Source organism: Vicugna pacos, chromosome 20, assembly GCF_048564905.1.
Source record: "Vicugna pacos chromosome 20, VicPac4, whole genome shotgun sequence".
NCBI lineage: Eukaryota > Metazoa > Chordata > Mammalia > Artiodactyla > Camelidae > Vicugna > Vicugna pacos.
The window spans coordinates 22,148,183-22,167,209 of NC_133006.1; the positions used below are offsets into that span (position 1 = coordinate 22,148,183).

At 56.5% G+C, this 19,027-nt stretch overlaps 2 protein-coding genes across 3 annotated transcripts; one reads left to right on the forward strand and one right to left on the reverse strand.

Annotated features, from left to right (window-relative positions):
• Positions 1–5,823: 5,823 nt before the first annotated feature.
• On the reverse strand, positions 5,824–11,056 carry LOC102528235 (gametogenetin-binding protein 1-like). Its single transcript, XM_072945233.1, is given in 7 exon segments — positions 5,824–6,090; positions 7,791–7,930; positions 8,937–9,084; positions 9,259–9,353; positions 9,789–9,901; positions 10,529–10,820; positions 10,823–11,056. Coding segments are annotated over 7 exon segments (1,002 nt in total). The 5' UTR covers positions 10,986–11,056; the 3' UTR covers positions 5,824–6,039.
• Positions 11,057–12,045: 989 nt separating this feature from the next.
• On the forward strand, positions 12,046–17,670 carry BAK1 (BCL2 antagonist/killer 1). 2 transcript variants are annotated; one of them, XM_006202110.4, is made up of 6 exons: positions 12,046–12,203; positions 14,140–14,240; positions 15,205–15,340; positions 15,682–15,825; positions 16,936–17,116; positions 17,242–17,670. In XM_006202110.4, exons 2-6 carry the CDS (start codon positions 14,171–14,173, stop codon positions 17,344–17,346), a joined length of 636 nt encoding a protein of 211 aa, XP_006202172.1. In that variant the 5' UTR covers positions 12,046–12,203; positions 14,140–14,170; the 3' UTR covers positions 17,347–17,670. The 2 variants fall into 2 exon arrangements, with proteins under 2 accessions (XP_006202172.1, XP_015093013.1); XM_015237527.3 differs by lacking the exon at positions 12,046–12,203 and having other exon boundaries at positions 14,134–14,240; positions 15,267–15,340; positions 17,242–17,491.
• Positions 17,671–19,027: the final 1,357 nt, after the last annotated feature.

The window sequence follows — 19,027 nt, forward strand, 5'->3', positions numbered from 1 at the left end:
CAGGGGTCTGCCCTGGCAGCTGTCCTTGCTCCTCTTCTGGGCCTCAGGGCAGAGTGGCTACTGCAGTGGCCCCTTGCCCACTCCAGAGGCCCACTCAGGCCCTCAGGCACTTACTGAGCTGTAGGACATATCCTGAGCTGGGCGTCCCCGAAAGGAGGCAGCATATCAGAGGGGAAAGGACACTTCGTTTCGGCCTGGTCATCTACCTGGCCTGGGGGGGCCAGGTTTAGGGCCTATCCGGTAGAGCAGGGCACCACCTGCAGGAGGATCCCAGCAAGCAGATCGGGCTGGAAGGCCAGGGGAGGGCAGCTGAGCAGACCTCCGTGCCCCAGGCCGTGCCAGGGCCTTGGATCTTCTCAGATGTCCGCTCAGGCCCTCCCTTCCACTCCACAGTTCTACCTTCTCTCCGTTTCCTGCCTCTCTCTCTGCCTCCTGCTGGAGTACTTTTTTATTCACTATACTCATTCATTCATTTAAGGAATGTTTAAGGGTACTGGGAATGTACTAGTGAGGTTCGAGGCCTCAGGGACACAGCAGCAAATGAAACAGGCAACATTACCTGCCCCTGTGAAGCTTACGTTCCAGTTGGAAACCATAAGCACATAAACAAACTAAATATATGATATGTTAGATGATAAAAGTGCAGTTGGAAGAGATAGATGCTTTTTTTTTTTTAACGTAGGGTAGTAAAGAAATACCCTCTGAGAATGTGACAGCTGATAGCTAAGGAAAGACCTCAAGGAGGTAAGGAAGTGAGTCATGTAAATTCCTAGGGGCAGAACCACCAACACAGAGGGAACAGGAAGTGCAAAAGCCCTGAGGCAAGAGTGGGCTGAGTGTGTGTAAGGAATAGCAAAGAGGCCAGTGTGGCCAGAGCACACAGAGAGAGAAGGAGGACAGTGAAGATGGCGTTGGAGACAGAGAGGGACTGGATAGTGAGGGGCTTCGTCAGGCCTTGGAAGGACCTGGCTCTCACTTGGGCGAAGGAGAGCCATACAGGGCTTTGAATAAAAGATTTACACTTTATTTTTTTATTATTTTTTTTCCAACTGCTTAGTTGTTTGTTTGTTTTTAACTGTTTAGGGTTTTTTTTTAGAGGATTTATGTTTTAAAGTAACAGTAGCTTATGTTACCAAGTGCTTAATACATATCAGCCATTTTTCTAAAAACACTGAACAGGTATTAACCCATTTAATTCTCCCAAAAACCTTTATTAAAGATGGCAAAACTGATACTAGGCGGTCTCTACCCGCTGATGGTAGTGGCACCACCCTACCCACCAAGTTGTAACAAATCAAAACTGTCTCCAGACATTGTCAAATGTCTCCCAGCAGACAGACCTGCCCCAGCTGAGAACCACTGCCCAAGTGTCCTCCTGGACTGAATGAAGAGACCAGGAAAGAGGAGTCCAGGACGGTTCTGGCTGGGTCAGCGAGTTGGGAAGTGGGGTCTGGATGCAGACTGGACACTTCCCCATTACCAGAGGGTCCCCCTGGCAGGCATGCCCTCCCCCCGTCACTTCCTCTGTCAAATTCCTCCTCCTCCTGCAAGCCCCAGTCACAAATGATGCCTCTTCCTTGAAACTTCTGGATTCCCCACTGCTGGAATGACCTGCTCCCCCGTCTGTGCTGTCCAAACCTGTGTTCTAGCAGCATCGTCCTCTGGTTTTTACTGAAGGCCCCTGTTGTGCCCTCAGTCCTCCCACTGTGGATTTCATGAGGACGAGGAGGTGTTTTTTATCCATGGTCTCCAGACAGATTACATCAAATCACCTTCAGCAGAGGCAGCTCTGGCCCTCTGAGTATCACGGGGAACTGAAACTCCCTATGGTTCAGGGATTCCCCTAGGTGCGTGGCCATCCTTGCGGAGGGTGGGGTAAGAGGTGGGCTGTCGTAGCCTGGACGCATTTACTGCGCACCTTGGGGCACATAGGCCCTGCAGGTGCCAAGTGCCTGCTCCAGTCACAGTTGCCCATGCATGACTGGCAGGCCCTCCCCAGACTCCAAGCCGCAAGGCTGCCCCCTCCACCCTCTGGGCAGCAGAGAAAGGGGTTTCGGTGAGAGATTCCACCCGGTGAGACACTGGTTGACCACTGTGGGACAAGGCACCCCCTTGTGGTAAAAACCCTCCCCAGCAACCCCCAGTACCCTTTTCATAACAATAACAGCAGCCAGTGAGGCTGCCCTCTTGTACCCCAGAAGCCTCTTAGGTGGCCTCCTTTGTGCTTCACCCTCACCCCTTACAGTCTCTTCCCTACTCCACAGCCCAGGAAGACTTTTAAAATGTAAACCACATCATGTCACTCCTCAGTCTGATAAAATAAACCCCCAAAACCCAGATCAGCAAAGAACACGATCCCCCTCTTTCTTCCTGATCTTACCTCCTCCTATTACTCCTCCTCCCACTCACTCCCCTCCAGCCACAATGTCTCCTTCCTGTTCCTCAAACACTCCCTGCCTGCTCCTGCCTCAGGGCATTTGCAATTGCTGTTCCCTGTGCTGTAATTCCCTTCCCCAACATCCCCAGGGCTCCTGCCCTCATCTCCTGGTGGTCCCAGCTTCCACACAACCTCCTCAGGGAGGCCCTTCCCATCCCATCACTCTGTCTGAAACAGCATCCCATTACGCAGCTTCCTTTCTCCTCGGATACTTGTCAGTCCCTGAGACATGATCTGTTCACTGTCTACCTTACTAGCAATCAATCATAAATGCTCCACAAAGTGGAGATTTGCAATGTCTAGTTCACTGCTCTATTCCCAGTGCCTGGAACAGGATGGAGTAGATGCTTAGTAAATATTTGATCCATGCCAGACAGCACTTCATTTAGCCCCCACAAGAAGCCTGTAACTTGCCCATCTCAGGGATGTGGAAAGTGAGATTCAGAGAGTTACATAAGGGGCCTGCGTGTGGTCACAGGAGCTTGTCTGAGCCGAAGCCGCAGCTCCAACCCAGCTGAGTCTCCCCTCTGCCTCTCTGCTCCCCACCTCCTTTCCCACTTGGAAAATAATACAAGTGGTTCTGCCTTTCCCTCGCCCTGGAATAGGCAAGATTGGCAACTGATGACTCAAAACAGGGCCCAAGGTGGATTCTTCCACAAAGGTCCTGCCCAGGATCCCACAGGGAGAGATATTCCGCTGTCTCCCCAGGCAGGCAGGCCCACATTTCCCTGGGGCCACCCCCATGCTCCTTCCCCTCTGCACACCTCTTGCCTTTCAGCCACTGCTGTCCCCCAAATACCTTCAGAATGGATCCGGGGGCTGCTTTTCTCACCACATCCCACCAGACATACAGTGAGAAAGAGACAGAGACATACGGAGAGAGGGGGAGAGGGAGGGGGGAACAGAGACCCACATGCAGTTACCAGAAGAGAGAGATGGAGGAAGATGGCAGAGAAGAGAGGGGCAGAGGCTTGGCAAGTTCTGACAACATGGCTCAACTTAAACCTACAGGACTGACCAGGGCCACTGCCAGCTCAATTGGCCCTTTTAAGTAAATTAGAGGCACCTCCACAGGGTTTCAGAGCCCTCTCACCCTTCAGCCAAGCGCCCTGCTGCAGGGTACGGCCCGCACAGCAGTGCATGGCAGCCCTCCCCTGACTGTCCACACACCCACGAGGTGAAGACAGCTTTAAATATCACCCAGTCCTTGGGTCAGACCCACAGACGCATCTGCAGCGTTCCCTCAAACACCATTCAGGAAGGCCTGGCCTCTCTCTGTGTGGGTGGGGAGCCTGCGCCCAGCCCTCTGTCCCCGCCCACTGGTCTTCCCCCACAGCAGGCCCCTGGGCCACTCGTGCCAATCTAGGCCCATCCACAGAAACCAGCCCAGGACCTTTTGGGGCCGGCAAAAGGCCCTCAGGCCCGTGTGCCTGCACGCAGCCCCACCACACCCCTGTCCTGCTCCAGCACTGGCAGCCACACTCCCAGCCTCACAGACCTTCCTCTCCATAGTTCATAGGGACCCCAGAGCCAGGTGGACGACGAGGTGCCATGACCCTTGCTTAACATAAAGGGAAAGAGAGACTCTGCTCCCCTCACTCCCCAGCAGCCCCATACTTGAGGGGTCCCAGGAAGAGGTGCTCCTGTCCCTGGGAGCTGAGGTGGCCTCGGAGTGGCCACTTGGCTCAGGTGGGCAGCCAAAGAGCCTGAGCTGCCAGCAGCGCCAGCCTCCCTGACCCATTGTGGTGCCTGCCTGTGCCCAGGAGCTGTTGGCTGGCCCCACCCAGGAGGCAATGGGAGGTGCAGAACTGCCTCCTGGAGGGCTCTGGGCCCAGGCAGCCTCCTCCAGCCAGGGCATGGCTGGCACCAGGTTTGGGGGCTTCTCAGGCAGGCGGAAGGCAGAGAAGTACCCTCTCCGTGGGGTCCATGAGGAGTGCTATGTCCATGCGGGGAGCACCAGGGGTCCACATGCAGCCACGGAGCGAACAGGCTGCCCTCAGAGGCCCCCACCCTTCCCAACAGCCAGTACTCTGGGAGGAAATAATCAGGGCACAGGTGAGTCATATGGTCATAAGGCTGCTTCCCAGCTGACTCAGAGGGACAGTCCAGATGGGCCCTTCCACCAGCCTCAGCTCAGAGCCTGAATCAAGGATTCCAGGGGGTGGGGCCTGAACAGGAAGCCCAGGAGAAAATAAAGCCTCAGCCCACCTGTGAATCACTAGCCCTCATCAACCCCAGTCCGGGGTAGGTGGGGGTTGTGGGGAGTGGTGAGGGGATGAGAGGCGGGGACTCCCACCTTCACTGGGCTGGGCGGAGCTGGGGCAGGAGGCCAGGTCACTGCAGTTTCCCTACCACCACCCCAAGCACTGATATCCATCTGACAACCAGCTGTTGTTTTCAATTACAATAATTATTTGGAGTGGCCCCCATGTTCTGACATTGAACTTCAGCTCTGCCACAGGCCTCGGGTTGGACACAGTGGGGGCCCCACAGAGAAGGCCAGACGAGCTGTAAATAGCAGTTGTGTTGATAAGAACTAGGGCAGTGGGAGCTCTCTCGCACACTTGTGCTGGGAGCTCAGAACGGGAGGGAAGGAACCAGGATCCTACCGGGAGCCAGCAGGACCTCCTGGCATAGCACCTGGTGCCCAAATCCGGCCTGGCCCTCCCTCCCACTGGATACCCACAAAGCCAGGTATAAGGGTGAGCCCTTCCATGGCCAGTAAGGGCACAGCATTGCGCACCCCTAACGCAAGCCCATCCTTGTTTCTGGGATTAGGTAGAGTTGGGCTTTCTAGATGTCTGGACCTCCCTCAGCCTGGACTCCTCAGAGGTGCTCAGCACCAAGCATGGCAGACTGGCCGCGACCAGGAACAGCAGGATAGGGTCCTGCCTCCAGCCCCTATAGCATGGGCCCTCCTCCATCAGCCCCAGGAACCCCTCACACGCCCCCTATCCCAGCCCCAGAGGCAGGTCCACATGGTCCCAGGGCTGCTTTCCTGGTTTTGTCCCTGTGCTGGCTGGGCAGCAACTTCCTCCTAGAGAATTCCCGGATCCTCCTTGTGAGGCCACAAGCCTGGCCTGGGAACTTAGGAGGGAGGGAGGTCAGGAACACTCCTACTGAGAGGGGCAGGCAGCAGGGGCTCCCTTGGCACTCTGGGCTACATGCCCTTCCTCACTCCCACCCCCGTATCAGGTGCACCAAATCTCCTGTCCTCCGCTCAGATGCCCTACTGTGGCCCCTCCACTGGAACCCAGGGCTCTGCAGCCAGGGCAGCCTGGTGGCCCATGGGCAAGGACTAGGACTAGACTGAGACCTCTATAAACTAAGCTTGTTCCTGGATTGAGGATGAGGGACGGGGTCCACAGACAGACAGCCCAAAAGGCCAAAGTCAAATTGGGTTTTATTAGTAACATCACAGGTCTGAGTCAGGTGACTGGGGACAGTCTGCTGGGCAGGCCCACTCTGCAGACACATGGACAACCATTTATCTTAAGAGCCCTTGGCCCCAGGGGCTCCTTGATGTGCCCTAAGAAGTGGGGGACACATCCCTATGTGGGTTGCAGGGATCCGGGCAGGGCAGACTCAGGCCAGCACCAGGTTCACTCTGGGGGCCAGTTTCCCATCTCATCCATCTCCTCAAGGAGCAGGTGCTGGGGGGCAGAAGTGGGTGAAGGAAGATGACTTGGCATCTTTGAGCTCTCCCCTCCCTGATCTGCATCCTCCCAGAACCTTCCCACCTACTCCCAGAGACAAGCACCCCAAAGCCTTTTCCAGACCCTCTCCCATGTGGACCCAGATCCACTAGCCCTGAGCCACCTCCCTCCCTCCCATAAAATAGAGGTACCCTCTCCCTCCAACTTGGGAGGGGTTCCCTGGAAGCCCTCGAGCCAGGCACCCCAACCAAGCCCTCCCTTCCCTCACCTCTGTCCTGGACATCACACCAATGGGGCTCTGCACCCTTCCCTCCGGCCTAGGATGGTGCTTCCACTGCCTCAGCACCCCTGCCCCAGGTCCCCAGCATTCCCCAAAGGCTGGGAGGCGACTTCCTTCCCCCTCAGCCTGGTGTTCCTGAGGGCAGATAAGGAGAAAGCAGGGGTGGTGATGGACATGACCCCTGAAACACCCGCAGGAGAAAGACATTCTGGAGGCAGCTGTGTCCCCATGAGGACTGAGCTGGGCCCCCACTTGCCATTACCCAGAAGCTCCCTAGGGGCCCCCAGCACTGCTCCGGCTACTCTAGGACTGTGACTCCTGGGAGCGGGGCAGCCCGGCTCAGGGGGCAGTTCTGCAGGGGAGGGGAAGCAGGAGGGAAGGGTGAGCAGAGATCCTTTCAGCGAGTAAAGGCAAATGCAAGGGCCCTGCCAGAGCGACAATCAGTGTGATGCGGGGTGAGGTGGCCCAGCATGTTCCCCAGAGCACAGAGGGGCGCCCTGTGACTCATGTGGGCTCAGGACAATGGGAAGGCTGCCTCTCAGTGCCCCAGAGGCAAGTATTTCTGGTGTTCACGACCCCAAGGGGGAGATGTAATCCCCGACACTAGATTGCCCTTTGCAGCTGAAGGTCACACACTCTTCAGCTTATCCGATCCTCCAATGGTTCTCTTTTACAGGTAAAGAAACCAAGTCACAGAGCAAGTCAGTGCCAGAGCAGAGACTTCGACTAAAGACTTTGCTCTTCCTTTTGTAAGCGACACAGACTATCAGGGACAAAATTCCACTGAATGAAAGGATGAGCTGATGAATGAATGGAAGGATAAAAAGGACTTTGACACATTTGTCATCAACAGATCTGTCAATGTGCACTCAGAGAAGCTGGGACAGGCCCAACATATAAGGCCAAGGAGGCCAAGGTCAAAGAGGGTGGGCCTGTGGGTAGTCCTTGCCCATGCCTCTGTGTGTTCGTGGGAGTAGGCATGGCTGTGAATTGGGGGAGAAAACAGAGAAAGAGCAACATTATGTGACTGACAGAGGCACAGGAAAGCCTTAAAGCCACCTAGACAAATCTCCTCATTGTAGAGATGAGGAAACTGAGGCCCAGAGAGGGGAAGACACCTGCCCAAGGCCACACAGCAGGTGGATGGCAGTTAAGCCTTAAATATGGACATCTGGACTCGAGGTCAAATGACAGACTGATGGAGAAGTGTGTGTGCAGGGGGTCAGGACCTCCTCTGCACTCTGACAGCACCACCCCCAAGAAGGAATTATGCCTTTCACACCCAAAAGTGGCGGGTTGGTGGAGGGAGGGGTGATGCTGGAGCCAGGCCCAGGGGCCTGAGAAGATAGGAGGTCTCCAGCCCCACTTTCCCCAGTGCCCTCAGGCAGGATGTGGTAGTTGGATGGGCCAGGCACACCTGGCTGTCCACAATGCCTGCCTCCTCCAGGGTGATCTCCTGCTGGGCCAGTAGCTCCTGGCCCTCATGGCCACCCATCTTCCAGAGGCAGGAGTCCTGTTGTACTACCGGAAGCTTCTTTAACTCCGACTCCACAAAACCTGAGAGCCAGAGAGATGGGCATGGGACAGGCAGGAGAAAGGTGGAGCGACCTCATGAGGATGAAGGAAGAGGAGGTGGCTCCGGCTCTCCAAACCTCACCGCAGCCTGTGCAGCCCCTGGTCACCCCCAGCCATAGCCCTTTCTTCATCCCTGGAGCCAGCCAGATGCCACCTCCCTACCACCCTGCCTTTCTCAGGAAACTCACTTTCCATGGGCTCTCTCCTGCCAGTATGAGTGTGAGTCTCTTTCCCTACCTCCTGGGGAGAGCACGCGAGGGCCAGACATCTGCCCCGACTCCCACCTGGCCCACTCCAGCCACCAACTTCAGAGCACGGATCTGAAACCACCCAAACCCCCTGGGTTCGAGTTCCAGCTCTGCCACTTACTAGCTGTGTGAGCTTGGACAAGTTTTATTTAACCTCTCTGTGCCCCACTTTCCTCAGAGTGAAGCAGAGACTGTAACAGGACCTACCTCAGAGTTAAAATGCATTACTTCATGAAAAGTGCTTAAAAGAGGGTATGGCCCATAGTAATGGCTATGAAAATGTCAACAGTGATGTTATCGTAATATGTGACTACCACTAGGCCATCTGCTCACCATGTCTGGGCAGCAAGGGGGCTGTAATGGGAGAGTGGGCCCTCTGGGACACTGTCACAGCAGTGCATGATGCGTGATGGGAAAACTAGGGATGGAGGTGGCCAGTGAAAGAGGGAGAATTTCGGGCTGGGACTGGGTAGTGCTTGAGGAACTGGAGTCCCAGTCAACCCCCCACCCCCACCCCCACCCCGGCAGCCTCCCAAACCCTGAGGGAGGAGGACACTAGCTAGACCTAGCCTGACCTCCAGACCAGCCACACACTGGTCCCCGAGCTCGAGTGGTCATCTTCGGTCTTCTGGTGCCACCTGGTGGTAAGAACTGGCATTGCACCCATGAGCCACAGGCCAAAGTGGGACTCCCTCTACCTGGGGACTGATTGGGCAGGGAGGTGGGAGCACCACACTTACCTACTGTATCTGTCGACCCAGAAGTCTTATGCAGCGGCGACTGGAAGGTGACAACGTCTGGGACACAGAGCTTGAATGAGCTGTCCTCTTCCTCCATTTCCTCTTCCTCATCTTTCTCCTCGTGGGGCAAGACTTCCCTGAGAGGAAACTGAGGGTGTGCCCCGTCAATGAGCAGATCAGGGTGCAGGGCCCCAAGCCCGCACCCCAACCCAAAACAGAAAGCAGGAAGGAACAACAGCTCCCAAAGGGTTAAGAAAGATGACTGCTCCCCTGAGACCCTAGGCAGGCCTCACCCCCGCAACCAGAGCCTAGCCCCACGGACCTTGGCCATGGCCAATTTCTGAAGCTGCTTGTACAAGCTGAGGAGGCAGTTCCAGGGAGTTGTCCCTACTTTCGAGGAGGCCAACCCGAGGTCTCCTGTGGAGGGGTAGGGGTCACTGACAGGCTGACAGCAATGAGAGGCGGCCCAGGCCCAAGCCCAGACGGGCAGGGACACAGGGAGGGCCAAGCTGAAGGTAAGGTTTCCTTGTTTTCATTAGCAAACACCTCCTATGTGCCAGGAACAGTCCCAGGCACTCACAAAGAACTTCTCGTTTCATCCTTGCAATTGCCCTCTGAGATAGGTACTGTTATATTCCCATTTTATAGATGAGGAAACTGAGACACAGAAAGGTTGAGTGACTTGCTGCCATCACACAGCTTGGCCTAGTGGAGTAGGAATTCAAATCCAGCCTGCTTCCAGCATTCCCTCAAACTGCCCTGTGTCCTCACAGGCCCCACAGCCCTGGGGAGTTCTAGAGGAAGATGGTCTGTTTCTGGCATCTCCCTCACGCCTGTGGCCACCACACTCACCATTAAGAAGACACTCCTCCTCCTCCTCCCTGGTGAAGGCCTCGGGGCTGACTGCCAGTGGCCCCATGGCCCTTTGCAGGCATCCTTGCTCCAAGGCTTGGGCAAAGTGGCCCCTGATCCCAAAGCATAGTCAGATGCAGGTGGCAGGTGGAGCCCAGAGATGTGGTGAAGGCCCCCTAGCCCCTCCAGCCCCCTAAGGCTCTCACACAAGCCCAGCTCAGCCTCCTCCATCCTCCTGTTCCCAACAACTCCCTGCTGTGCCCTCTGGGGTCTTCATCACAGAGGTGGGTATCTGTCTCCAATAACAGGGTGAGGAGAGGGGTGGGGAGCAGAGGGAGAAGTGGGCCCCCTTCCTCACTAGGGTGGGCACCAAGTCCACATAGGAGTGGGAACCAGGAAGGAGAGAGTGAGGAGGGAAGGCAGGGCGGAGTGGGGCCCGGAAAGGAGCCCTTCCCAGTCCCTGGCCTGTCCCCCTTTCCTTTCAGTGCCTCCATCCATAACCCCTCACTTGTGGGAAGACCCCCATCTCTGCCTCCAACAGCCCCGAGCTCCTCTCCAACCATCATGTGTCCATCCATTCCCCACCCAGTCCTCTGCCCATCCAAGGAGTCTGTTCCTGGTCCATCCCCATTCTGGGTCCTCCCATCCAGGTCCACATCCTTCCCTCTTCTTACATCCAGGCCTTGCCCCAGTACCACCATCCGAGGCTCCTTCCCACAATCCACAGCCCAGCTCCTCACCTGTCTGAGGTCCCAGTATCCCTTAAGGCCTTCCCTGCTGCTTCCTCCTCCTCATCTTCCCTCTCCTCCAACTCAAACAGGTTGCCCAGCACCTCCTGGCTTCCTCTGGGCAGGACTGACTTCACCTCTGCACCCTGGGCCACGACCCTCAGGACCTCCATGGGGGTGGGGGTCTGGGGCCCTGCATCCCCCATCCCAAGCCTTGAGGGATCGGGCTGTGATAGGGCCACAGAGAGGGTATAGGGCAGCACGGCGGATGGCCTGGACTCCTTCCTCCCTGCTCCTCCCTGGTGAAGGGGATGGCGTCCTGCTCTGGCAAGGGGAGTGCCCGACCCCCTAACAGGGCCTTGTCTGAGCTCTCTGGGCTGCCCTTGCTCCCCACCAGGCTATGGAAAAGGCAGAGCATAGAGGAGTGGCCCAAAATTCTGGATCGAGGGGTTGGAGCTGGGGTCTCCATCTTGAGAAGGACCTGAGTCAGAGAGAAGGGCTGTAGCAGCCACCTCAGGACCAACTGCTTAAGAATAGAAGGTTTTCAAATTAAAACCTCCAGTTGGAAACTTCCAGGAGTTCTAGAAGGCAAAGGTGGGGGTGGGGTATGGTAGGGGGGATTTGGCTGGGGGCAGAGTGTGCAGGGGGTAATGAAGCAGGGGAAGGAGGCCTGGGGAGCCAGCCTGAGTGGGGCAGTTGGCGAGGCTCCAGGAGACACAGGGGTAGGGGGCAGAGGAGGTTGGGGAACCCCGACTCAGAACGGGGCAGGGGCACTCACCCCTCTCCACTAGGCCTGTCCTTCCCTGGCTGTGGCTGCTTTTGTCCTTGAGGGCCATTCCCAGAGGCCAGAGAGTATCTGTCCTCCCTCTTGTCTCCCTCTCAGCATCCAGCTTGCACGTGCCCAGGTTGTAGCACAGACCCTGTGTTTTCATCTCTGTTTACCTGCCTATCACCTTCAAGATTTTTACCTCCGGACACCACCAAGGTGCTTGGTACATGGGTCTTAACTGCACGTTGAATCTCAATTTAGTATTATATCCCCCACCTACAGCCCCGATTATAAAACCAGCTCAGTGATCTGGGGAGAGGTTCCTTAAACCAGTCTCCTAAGCCTCAGTCTATCCATCTGTAAAACGGGTGTAGGCTAAGTACCTACTTCCATAGGTTGTTGAGAGGATTCGGTGAGACAGTAGTTCCTAAAGAGCCTGGCACACAGTGGTGCTTAAGAAACCTCACCATCCTGGCTTTTTTATTAATATTGATGATGGAAGTGGGGAAAAGACCAAGGATGAGGGCTGGGAATCAGTGGTGGGGAAAGCAGTGGGGGAGAGGGAGACACTCCTCCCGGGTGGGAGCAGCTCTCTCGCCAGGGAGCCGAGACCAGACCGAGCCCAAGGCTTAGGCTGGTGCATCCGCATCCGGCGGCCACAGAGCAACTTCCTCTAGAGGGAGCTGATTGAAGCAGGGAGCTGCCGGCACCTCTATGATCACCGAAGCCTTGCGGGTCCCCAGGGCCGCGCCAGGACAAGCAGAGGCTGCATCCGGACACCAGGAATTCACTGACGCCCGTTCTGGGAAGCCAGGCCTGGGTACCTTACCCTTGGGAGCAGCCACCGGCCCCTCAGGATCTCCGGCCTCCACCCTGCTGAGCGATCCCGGGCCAGGGCCAGGGCCAGGGTCCGGGCAGGTAAGCGGGAGGGTCCTGCCCATCCTCCCTGCTCTCTGAAACCTAGGCCCAGGGTGAGGCAGGGAACCCTTAGGGGGCCCGGTGGGGAGGGGGAGGCCTCAAGGCTTATCTGGGCAGCTCTGCCAACCCCTGCTGGGGGCCTGATCCAGTCAGGGCTCCCTCTGGCTGCCATACAGACAGCTTCCCCTCTTGCTCAGGCCCTGGGTGCCAGAGAATCGGGTGCCAAAGAACCAAGTTCTTGAGCAATCTAGGGGATGGGAGTGGAGGTCAGAGCCAAGGTCAAGGGCAGGGGGAGAACTTTTATAGCGCTTCCTGCTGCCCCAGGAGTCCTAACACTAGGTCTGCAAGTCAAGCCAGGCAGCTCCCCCTGGGAAACAGCCTGGGCCCAGCAAACCCAGCAGGTGGGGTACAGTGGACGGCCCCCTACCAGGAAGTCAGGCCACTCGGATGAGGGCAGAGGCAGACTCAGGTCGGCACAGGCCTCTGGCCCTGGGGGCTGTTTCTAGGCTCCACCTTCATCCCAGAATTAAGTCCCAGGGGCAGTGATTGAGGTGCAGTAGGTATCCCCCCAGCCCTGCAGTCCTGGGGGCACCAGGCTTCAGGGACCAGGGGAGAGAGGAAGACACCTTGTTCAGGAAGCAGCGGTTGGGATGGGGGTGTGCCAGGCAAAGGTCTATTTTAAAGAGGCCAGGCACCCAGGGGTGGAGGAGGGGAGGATCTGCCTTCCCCCCTCCCTGCCCTGAAAGAGTGGAAGGGTGGAGAACACAGAGGGACCCCCCCTTCTCTGGGGCATTTTCAAAAATGGCCCCAGGCCTGAGAGGGAAGAGAGTGGGGGAGGGTACACAGGTCCTCCCAGGGAGGAAGGAGCAACTGTGCTTGGCCCCAGGAAGGGCTGGGCCCTCCCCAGGGATAGGAGGAGGGGGTTTCCCACCCGGGTGGTGGAGGCAGCTTTGGGGTGGGAGGAAATGAAGGGGGTGCAAACTGAAAGTGAAACAGCTTATGTCCAGGAAATACACCCTCTGTGGACGCTGTACAGAGCAGACCAGAGTTGTGGCCAGAACTGGGCAAAAGAGGAAAACAGAGGCTGGAGACAGGAGAGCAAGGAGGTACATGTGTGAGACAGGTTGGGGGGCTGGGAAGAAGGTTTCCTCAACTACCTGCCACGCAGGAATGGGAAGAGCACAGGTGGGACTCAAACAGGGGAAGTTGCCCTGGAAAGGACACCCTCTGAGGTTCACAAACTGGAAAATAAGTCTGAAATGAGTGTTAAGTGGAGGATGGACTCATGGAAATTCAGATAATCAGCCTGATGCCTTGACTAGCTATGTGGCCTTGGGCACTAACTTCTTTGTGCCTCACCTTTCCCACCTATAAAATGGGCATGCTAGCGCTTACCCTGCCAGGTTACTGTGCTCTTTCCATGTCCAGCCCCCCCGGGGAGTACACATACATACGTGGTAGAAGCATACCACAGGCACTCAGGAAATGTTTGCAGCTAACAGGCCTGAGCTGGAAAACAGGTGTGTTCTGACTAGCCAAGGGGAAGTGAGACCTTCAAGGACAGCCTTCATGGGTCATTGGCTGGAAGGTAGCAAGTCTGCGGTAAGCATGTGCTGGGTAAGGTGCAGGAGGCCCTGGGAGCAGCAGAAGGAACCCCAGCCTCTGAAACTAGCCTCCCTGGCCCAGGAGTGGGGTGAAATGCAACTAGAGATCCCCTAGGGCACTATAGCAGCACCCCTTCTCCTGGCTGATCCCTGGGTGGGAATTTTGGCTGCCTGGCTTTTCTCACCCCCAGTGTCCCTTGAAGAGCTGCCAGTGTAATACTCAGTAAGTTCTTAGGGCGGTGGGGTCTTGGGGGAATGGGGGCCCCCTTCCCTCAATGTGGCTGAAGAAACCTCTGTTCCCCATCTTTGCTTTTTCTCACCCATCCCCACAGGCTAACACTGCCCTCCACCAGGACCTGAGGAATGGCATCCGGACAAGGTCCAGGTCCTCCCAGGCAGGGGTGTGGAGAACCTGATCCCTCCTCCACTTCGGGTGAGGGTCTTTGTCCCCTCACCCATCCCATGACCACCAGAGTTGTCTGTGAGGATGGAGAGAGTAGATGTGGAAAAGCCAGGCGGGAATGAAAGGCAGGCTTGCCTGCCTCAGTTTACTCACCTTGTATAAAGGAGAAAAGCATCTCCCTACCCAATGCAGGCAGCCCGTCAGGCTCAGAAGCTGGACTGCAGTCAAGATTAAGCCCTGAGAATCGGGGGAGTCTTGGTGGGAGGAGGGGTGGGAGGTTTTGAGGCTGGGAGGGGTCAGGGAGGGAGCATGAGATGGGTACAGTGCCCTCCCAGGGCAGCTGGGCAAGGTGGGGTGAGGAGGAGGAAAGAAGGGCGTGGCGTGGCTGTCCTATCCCTGCAGTGGGAGAAATAAGGAAGTCAATGGGCTTATCACCAAGTCAGGTCTGCTAAACAGGGAACGGGGTTGTTACAACTTTGGGGGAGGAAGTAAGGTGGCTGCCCCCGTTCCCTGTTCCAAGGGGACCATCAGGGAAGCCTGCAGCTCACAGCCCACCCCAGGTTCTTCCCTGGACTTTGGGTTCAGTCCCAGGTTTGTCACTATCTCTCGATGTGGTTTTTCTGGGCCTCAGGCTACAATTTCAAATTTGGTTTCCCACATTCCCTAAGCCATAAGGGCTGGGTGCCTTGTACACACTAAAATGAAGTCAGGAACCCAAGTGCCAGGGATTCCATCCTGTCTATACTGCTCCCTCCAGCTGTATGGCCTTGTGCAAGTTACATAAACACTGTGCCTCAATTTCCCCGTCTGTAAATTAGGGATCAGCTACTTCACAAGACTGTTGTGAGGATTAAATGAAAAGTGCCAGAAGACTACTCTGCACAGAGTAAGCACTAGGTGTTAACTAAGGACCAGAAGAGAGACACTTCTGTCCACAGGCAGAGTGAACCATCCCCAGAGCACTTCCTCCCTGACTCCCAGCTTTGATCCTCAGAGGAGCAGGTAGCCCGGGACACGGAGGAGGTTTTCCGCAGCTACGTTTTTTACCGCCATCAGCAGGAGCAGGAGGCTGAGGGGGCAGCTGCGCCCACCAACCCAGAGATGGACACCTTGCCCCTAGAACCTACCAGGTGAGCAGCAGGTCCCTGGGCCCACAGGGAAGTGGAGGCTTATTTGGGGTCCCCATGCAGGTCTTGGGAGCTGGAAAGGCCTGGAGGGGTCTTGCCCTTCTCCCACTGCTGCTCCTTTTTCAACTGGGGCTCCCACACCCATCCAGGACCCTGCACCCTTTTTAGCACATGCCTGCCCCTTGTCCTTGGGCCCAGCCTTTATGTTTGAGAACACTCTCAGGACCTCTAAGGAGGGGTGCACAAGGCCAAGGGCATCTCAGGCAGAAGCCCTTTGCCATGAGCCCGGGCCCCAGTACTAACTGCCTGCTTGCCAGCTCACCTGCTGCCTCCTGTCCCTCCAGCACCATGGGGCAGGTGGGTCGCCAGCTCGCCATCATCGGGGACGACATCAACCGGCGCTACGACTCAGAGTTCCAGGCCATGTTGCAGCACCTGCAGCCAACAGCAGAGAACGCCTACGAGTATTTCACCAAGATTGCCTCGAGGTAGCTTCGGCCACTGCCTCTCCATTGCGCTGTCACCACCGTGCTGTGCCCTGCCCACGGGATAGGATGACGCTTCTCTGTCATTGTCAGGAGACGTGTTTGTCATCCCTGTGTCTGCTGTTAATTCATGTGTGGCCTTGGGCCCCTGTCTCTTTCTCTCTCTAGGCTCAGGCTCTTCATCTCTGGTGTATAAGGTTACATCCCTTGTAAACTCTGGCATTTGACCCATTAGATCAGGACTATGGAGGTGCTCTGGTGGGGATGTCCCCAGAGCCCCCCAGCCCAGTTGGGACACAGCTGTCCTTTGGATTTGGAGCCACATTTCACACCAAAGATGGTAAGGTTGCTGGACCTGGCTTCAGCCTACCAGGTTCTGGAAATGGCTTCCAGATGGTATAATCTGGTGTCAGAGAGGCAATCTGCAGTTAAAGAGACCAACTGCCTGGGTCAAATCTCAGCTTTGCCTGCCACTTACTGGCTTTGTGAAACTTTCTAACCTTCAGTTTCCTAGTCCGTAAAATAGGGGAAATATGTTTTGAAAAGTGTCCACACTTAAAGGTGTTAGCCGTTGTCATCACCTGGGTAAGGAGGTCAGCCTTGGGGTAGATTCGAGGCTGAGGGTGAAGGATGAGTAGGCAATAGATTTAGAATTGGTGCTCAGGGCTGAAACATCCTGCCTGTGTCCTTAGAGGCCACCACCCACTCTGCTGTGATTCTAGGACCTGTCCTAACCTCTTCTGTCCTTTTCTCTCTGCTGTCCCTCGGGCTGCCAGGCCAGCAGCAGCACCCACAGGTAATCTCCCTACTGCCTCTGTCCACCGCTCTGTCCTCCACGCTCTCTGCGCCCCTTTGTGCCCCCAGCACTTGGGTCACACCCCCAGCAGCAGCAGCCCACTTCTATGCCCTCTTAGTTTTCTCCTTTCACAGAAACTCAGGCTCTTCCCAAATTGAGGCCAAGCTGGGGCAGCCTCTGGTGCCTCGATTCACAGCTAAGCCATTTTGCTTTCCAGCTGGTGGGGGGCAGGGAATGTCCAAAGAGATGGGAGAGGAAAAGCAGGCCAAAGGGCCCTCTGGGGTACTCCACTGACTGTGTCGACGCTCTGTCCCCAGCCTGTTTGAGAGCGGCATCAACTGGGGCCGAGTGGTGGCTCTCCTGGGCTTCGGCTACCGCCTGGCCCTACATGTCTACCAGCGCGGCCTGACTGGCTTCCTGGGCCAGGTGACCCGGTTCGTGGCCGACTTCATGTTGCATCACTGCATTGCCCGGTGGATCGCGCAGAGGGGTGGCTGGGTGAGTGCCCAAGCATTGATGACCGCCTCCCTGCTGCTGGGACCACCCCCCTCACAGCCCCACCCTGGTCCCAGGGCACTGTACACCTGCCAGCCCCTTTGTGACCACTCTGTCTCTCTTGGCAGGTGGCAGCCCTGGACTTGGGAAATGGCCCCATCCGGAACGTGCTGATAGTTCTGGCCGTGGTTTTGTTGGGCCAGTTTGTGGTACGAAGGTTCTTCAAGTCATGACTCCCAGAGGGGCCCTTGGGGATCCTGAGACCCCTGCATGGACTTCGGCCCAGCCTTCTCCCCTCACCTCTTCCCCTGCCGGGGTTCCCCTCATTAAGAGTACAGAAGCTTTAGCAAGTCGACACTTCAACTTTGGAGGGCCCCTGCCCAGAGATCTGTCAGGCTGCAGGCTGCCCCAACATTGCATGGTGCTAATAGGCCCCCTCTCAGAGAGGGGCTGTGGCCTCCTCCCTTAGCTCTCTGGGACCCCCTGTGCCCTGTCTGCTGGGCACTGGGGACATTGATAACTTGGGGACACAAGAGGCTGGGAGCCACTTCTCCCCAAGGAATTATCAACAGTTTTAGCTTTTTATAATACCCTTGGGAGGACGCACCCACCCCAGCCCCATTCCTACCACTCTGCCCAAGGCCAGGATGTCTGGGGTGTGGGGGTTAGTAGCCCTCCCCCTCCCCAGGATTCAGCTATTCTGGAAGGTAAGAGCTTGAGAACTGGGCCTGGAACCCAGTCCTGGCACTTCCTAAGCATCATGTCCCCCAGGGCAGGACTGGTGGGGACAAGGTCCTGCCCAGCTTCCTCTCCCTCACATTCCTCCCCCACCATTGCCTTTCAGTTGGACTCTCAGGGATTCTAGGGTATGAGTGGAGTCAGGGTGCAGACCAGAGCTGCCTGAAATTATTCATCAGCACCTGCCAAGCCTGCCTTCTGAGATCCTCCTCTTCCCCCTTCCCCTCACCTATTACCACTTGCTCCTGCTCCATTCACTACCAGTGAAGCTCGCCCCACCCCATCACTCCAGATAAGGAAGGTGGGGGTCTTGGGTGAGTGGGGTGCTGACATTATGGTTTAGGACTGTGGTTTGTTATTGTCAGGGAAAAGGGGTAGGGAGCTCATCCTGAGGTTTCTGAGTGAGAAAAGGGCTATTAACACCACTATGAACCCCAGGATTGGGACCCTTCCTCATGGCCTGGGCACAGTGTAATCTGGGGGTATGGATGGAGAACTGTGAATACTTGAACTCTACCCCCCTAGTGGAGTCTCTACACTCCACACCTACCTAAGCCCCTCCTGTGAGTGGGGTAGGAGTGCCTCATCTATCTTGCACAGCCTAGGGGTTTGGAGGTCAGGGGAGAGTTCTTAATTAAGCCAAGAGCTGGGAGGGGATGCAGGCAGAGCCGGCTGACCACCTCCCACCCTTTGAGTGTGTCTGAAAATAAACTGCAATCCCCCCATTCCCACTTAGTAATTTTTGTCTCCTCTGCTACCCTTCACTCCATCAGGCTGGATTGGGGGAAGCTGGGCATGCCTGGCTTTCACCTGGTTTATTACTGAATAAGGTCTCATCTTGGGCCTCCAGAATCCTGTAGTGGGCTAAGTGTGTTTCTCCAGCCCACTAGAAGGCCCTAGCCCCTTTCCCAGGCACGACCCTCATCTCTGGGTTCCAGGCAAGTTTCCAGGAAGTCAGGGGTCCCTAAACTGCTAGGCTCTGGCTGCAGAGCTGATGGAGCAGCTGCACTTGCCTGGGAACCCCCAAAGGCCTGGCCTGAATGTCTCTCCCTTCCAGGGCCCTAAAAGCCCTTCTGCCCCATGCTTGGCTCTACCTGGGACACAGTGTCCTGGCTCCCTCTTCCCGATGTCCCCCACAGCTAGCACACACACAGGGTTTTTCATTCTAGGAGTTTT

Excerpts from the sequence above, each read along its gene's own strand:
- BAK1 (XM_006202110.4), top strand. The coding sequence starts at position 14,171 with ATGGCATCCGGACAAGGTCCAGGTCCTCCCAGGCAGGGGTGTGGAGAA. Across the intron at positions 15,341-15,681 it reads TTGCCCCTAGAACCTACCAG|CACCATGGGGCAGGTGGGTC; the intron begins GTGAGCAGCAGG and ends CTGTCCCTCCAG. Across the intron at positions 17,117-17,241 it reads TCGCGCAGAGGGGTGGCTGG|GTGGCAGCCCTGGACTTGGG; the intron begins GTGAGTGCCCAA and ends CTCTCTTGGCAG.